Source organism: Atta cephalotes, assembly GCF_000143395.1.
Source record: "Atta cephalotes unplaced genomic scaffold scaffold00005, whole genome shotgun sequence".
In the NCBI taxonomy this organism is placed as follows: Eukaryota; Metazoa; Arthropoda; class Insecta; order Hymenoptera; family Formicidae; genus Atta; species Atta cephalotes.
Window position 1 is genome coordinate 576,829 of NW_012130069.1, and position 4,590 is coordinate 581,418.

The 4,590-nt window shown below is 31.4% G+C and overlaps 1 protein-coding gene across 1 annotated transcript in view; it reads left to right on the plus strand.

Annotated features, from left to right (window-relative positions):
- The first annotated feature begins 502 nt into the window (after window positions 1–502).
- The window catches only part of LOC105626232, a 10,839-nt gene continuing 6,751 nt past the window's right edge, over window positions 503–4,590 (plus strand). Inside the window, exons 1-4 of the mRNA XM_012207537.1 lie at window positions 503–764; window positions 1,120–1,532; window positions 1,876–1,977; window positions 2,496–2,662. Coding sequence (XP_012062927.1) covers window positions 503–764; window positions 1,120–1,532; window positions 1,876–1,977; window positions 2,496–2,662 — 944 coding nt within the window. The remainder of the gene's footprint in view (window positions 765–1,119; window positions 1,533–1,875; window positions 1,978–2,495; window positions 2,663–4,590) is intronic.

Sequence of the window (4,590 nt, forward strand, 5' to 3'; positions counted from 1 at the left end):
AAGATTTTAGAGTTAGAATTACAATCTTAGATCGTTTTTAATTCACGAGTATTAATAATAGAAATTAATGCCATAAGAGTTGCTAAATGTTTTCTGAATTAATATTTAATTTTAATTTGAAACAAATTTACGTTGGCTAACAGTGTAAAATCATAATGCGTATATCCAGATACAAAGAAACATTTAAGGTAGGGTTAGAACGTCTTAATGACGCCAATCAGATCGTATCGTCTCACAATCGAGAACTAGAAAACAAATTAAATGTCGTCTGCGTTCCGAAAGAAATCAAAAGGAAGCGTCACAACTTTTCATCCGTAAGTAAAATACATTTCGATATCCAATAGAAAAGTGAATTTTCTAGGAACTTTAACTAGTAATATTTTTGTCTCTAGAAAGCAAGTTTTCTTGTTGGCTATTGTACGCGGTATGAATTCAGCGTAATGCATTCTTGCTAGCCAGGTGGCGCGCCTATGCGAGTGAGAGACGCTCTTATTGGTTGGTGATGTTTGAGATAACATGGCGGCGATCGGCGCGCGATTCGTTCCTAAACACGGTCAGTAGGTTACGCAATCTCGCGACGTGTGCGTCGTTGTCGTCGTTGTTACTCAGCGTCAGCTTTCCGGGTCGATTTGACGGCGACGGAGGTGCGGTCGGTCGTCAATGCGGCGACGAGTGGCGAACGCGCAAAATGGCGCCCACGCGTGTAATTCTGATGTCGTGCGGCAGCTACAATCCACCGACGAATATGCACCTGCGAATGTTCGGTACGTACATATTGATTTGTCTTCACTCGAGTGGTATCACTTTCTATAGAGCGGTGAATACTGTCATGTTCCATTATCATTTATGATGTCACATTACTGCCATGCATGAAATTTGTTTATTATTTTTTGCATGATAATACAGTTCATTTCTGTTAATTTCTCTTTGTATATTTTCTCTTAAAGTTCTTTCCTGCGTTTAATATGTAATTATATTTGGATGTTGATTGAAAATCTATAATTATAGACCATTTAATTATAAACATCTGAATATAATTCAATAAACCTTGAATTCTTAATGAAGAATTCTCCTTCAGGTAACAATTATATAATTTATATGAATAATTTTATTTTTCAGAAATTGCTCGAGATCATCTGCATCGAATGGGAACGCATGTTGTTGTTGGTGGAGTGATCTCTCCAGTGCATGATGCATATGCTAAGAAAGAGCTAGCCAGTGCTACGCACAGATGTGCAATGCTGCGCTTATCTTTGCAGAATAGTGACTGGATTCGACTGAGTACATGGGAGACAAGGCAGAATTATTGGAGCAAGACTCGCACGTGCTTACAGCATCATCAAAATCTGCTCAATTCCGTGCTGTCCAATTCCAATGACATCAAGCATCATCTGCAGATAGAAGATATAGATTGGATTCCAGAGAATGTGAAAAACAATTCAACAGATAATACGCCGATACAAATTAAACTGTTGTGTGGCGCAGATCTTCTAGAGAGCTTTGGCATTCCTGCACTTTGGCTGGAAGAAGATGTGAGTTGCGAAATACATTGCAAATGGTCATTTTGAATAAGCTTTTTAATAGAATACTTTGTATGTATGTGAAAACATAATTTTTTTTATAATGAGATTTTGAATGATTCTTGCCTTTTAAAGTAACTTACAGCTTTGAGATAAACTTCTTTTTAAACTAGAAGTTATAAAGATAACAAAACTATAATAAAATGACAAAGTTAAAGATTATAGAATTGGATATGTATATAAATTCACATCGAAATATTGAAGTATTAAGATCTAGATAAGAACGATAAGGCCTTTTCATTACTTATTTATGTATTCTTACACAATTTATTTATATCGATTTTTTCTATCACAGATTGATGCAATTGTCGGCGAACATGGTCTTGTAGTCATCACTAGAGAGGGTTCCAATCCCAACAAATTCATCTATGACTCAGACACCCTCTCTAAGCACATGGTATAAAAAATTAAAAATTCTGTTGAACCTTTTTCTTTTTTTGAGATTATATTTGTTTATAAAGTGCAACATGTGCTTATATGTTAACATATCGAAACAAATTATTATTTGTTTGCCTGCATATTCGGCTATGTTTAGAAAATAGCGATTCATAGAGCGCTCAATAATTGTTGTCTGATTAAAATAAACTTTTAAATCTATCTACAAATCTAGCATAATATATATCATCATTGTATTTTTTGAGCGTAGTTTTTGTAAGGCAGGCATACGAGCATTACACGTAGCAGGATTTTGTTTGTCAAATATTGTTGTCTTGTGTATTTTAAATAGCCGCAGGAATTCGAACATTAATTTAAATAAAAGAACTATATTCAATTAAATTTTATCCAGGAATTTAATTATTGTAGATGATTTCTTTATGAAATTATCACGAAACATTAATTATTATTCTTACTGATGTAGCCGATCTGTAGAAACAGCTTTGCATGTTTGAATAATTCGATTTTTCTTATTTCTAGAATAATATCTGTATTGTGACCGAATGGATCCCGAATGAAGTTAGCTCGACGAGAATCAGACGAGCTTTAAAACGTGGTGAGAGTGTCCGGTACCTACTGCAAGATTCCGTCATCGATTACATTTACAAGCACGAGATTTACGATACGAGAATACCAGACACAACAATGTGAGTTTCGAATATTTTGTTTAGACGTATTCTTTTATAATGACGATAGTCGAGCTTTTTTCTTTAGTCTGCTAATTTAATCCTCTGTTGCTTAAATTTGTGGATGAAAGACGTAAATATGTTTGAATACACAAAATACAAAAATATACTTGAAACGTAAAATAAAAAAATAAAATAAAAGTGGTATTTGAAAGTTATGGAGCAGGAGAGGATTAAGATAAGTGATAAAAGCAATTAAGATTTAAGATAGAGCCATAGATTTAAGCTTGAAATTTGTAAATTTTAAAAAATTGCGGCAGTCGCTGCTGGATCAGGCAAACGAAAAATCGAAGAATCAAGTAACATACAATAAAACACGTATATTCTTTATTTGCTTAACTATGTCGTTATTGTATATTATTTCTCTTTTTTTTACGTCGCTTTCCGATTATCTCACATATAAAAATCTCGCTTTTCCTATGCACTGTACGCGGTCACGTGGCAAATATAATCGGAGTGCGACGCAAGGGGAGAATTGGTAAACAATAGGGAAGCAGAAAATAAACATACGGAGGCAGTCACAATGAGAAGAGATAGAGTTATCGCGTAAATTGAATTTGTAATAAAACTTATTGTTGCTTGATTGCCCGAGCAACATATTCGCCCACGATTGCTATTTCATATTGAATTATGATATGCAGGATAATTATTTATTTTTTGACAAACTTTTATGTACTGTAGATTATTATTTTATATACTTTAAATTAACTTGAGAAGAATCAAAGTTAGTTCGATAAGAATACTTATATATATAATATTTATATTTTATTATTAGGAAAAAATTAATTTCGTTTTTATATCATAATCCAATATGTACATCTGCAGTGAGGTAAAACTTTAAGAGGAATAAATTTAAAAAAAATTGTGATTATATATATCATGTGTTTTATGATATTTTAATAATGACAGACTTGTAGATATCATATAATTATCAATTTTTATACATTTTATATTGAGAAGAAAATATACTTTATTTTTATAATGATAGTTTATTTATCAAGATGTAATAAAGAAATATGATTTCGTTATATATAATAATAATAGTCCAATAAAAAAACTGATCCCATTTTCAAGTTCGCAATAAAAATACAAAGTGTTAGCAAAATATATAATAAAATATAATTAATTATGTTTGTAAAAATATGGAAGAAAATATAGAATTTAATACGAAAATATTCAAAAGTAAATATAAAATTTAGTAAATATTGAATCGAACTATGCTCAGAAAATTGCGTTATCTAATTCCTATTCATTAATTGATCATTGATGTTAATAATCAACATTAGCAGTTATTTATTAGGTTTTATTTGGATCCAATTACGGATTAATTATCTATTATGTATCTATAAAAATGCGGATAATTTTTATCTTTTTATATCATGTACATATATAGTTGTGTATGTACATATATGTAGTGAATATTTTATATATATATATACAAAAGATGGAATTACTAAAAAAGGAACACATTGCGATCGTTGCTGCATGTATTTCATGGAATTGATATGATATATAATAGTTCTTACTCTAGTCTTTCTACTTGTCTTCCGTCGAATATAATATTTACAAGGAAACATGCTAAAATATCTTCCTTCAATTTTTATAATCTCTGGACATATATTAAGCTATTAAAGCATATTAGGGGCTTTCCATTTAGTGACATAAGATGATACAAACATCATTCTATCTTTGTTGATATTCAGAAAGTACAATAACAAAGATAGAACGACAATTGCCTCGACTTGTGTCAAATAAAAAGGACCTATGTTTTTTATTTTTATTTAAATTATAATACACACACACACACACACACACACACACACACACACACACACACACACACACACACACACACACACACACACACACACACACACACACACACACAC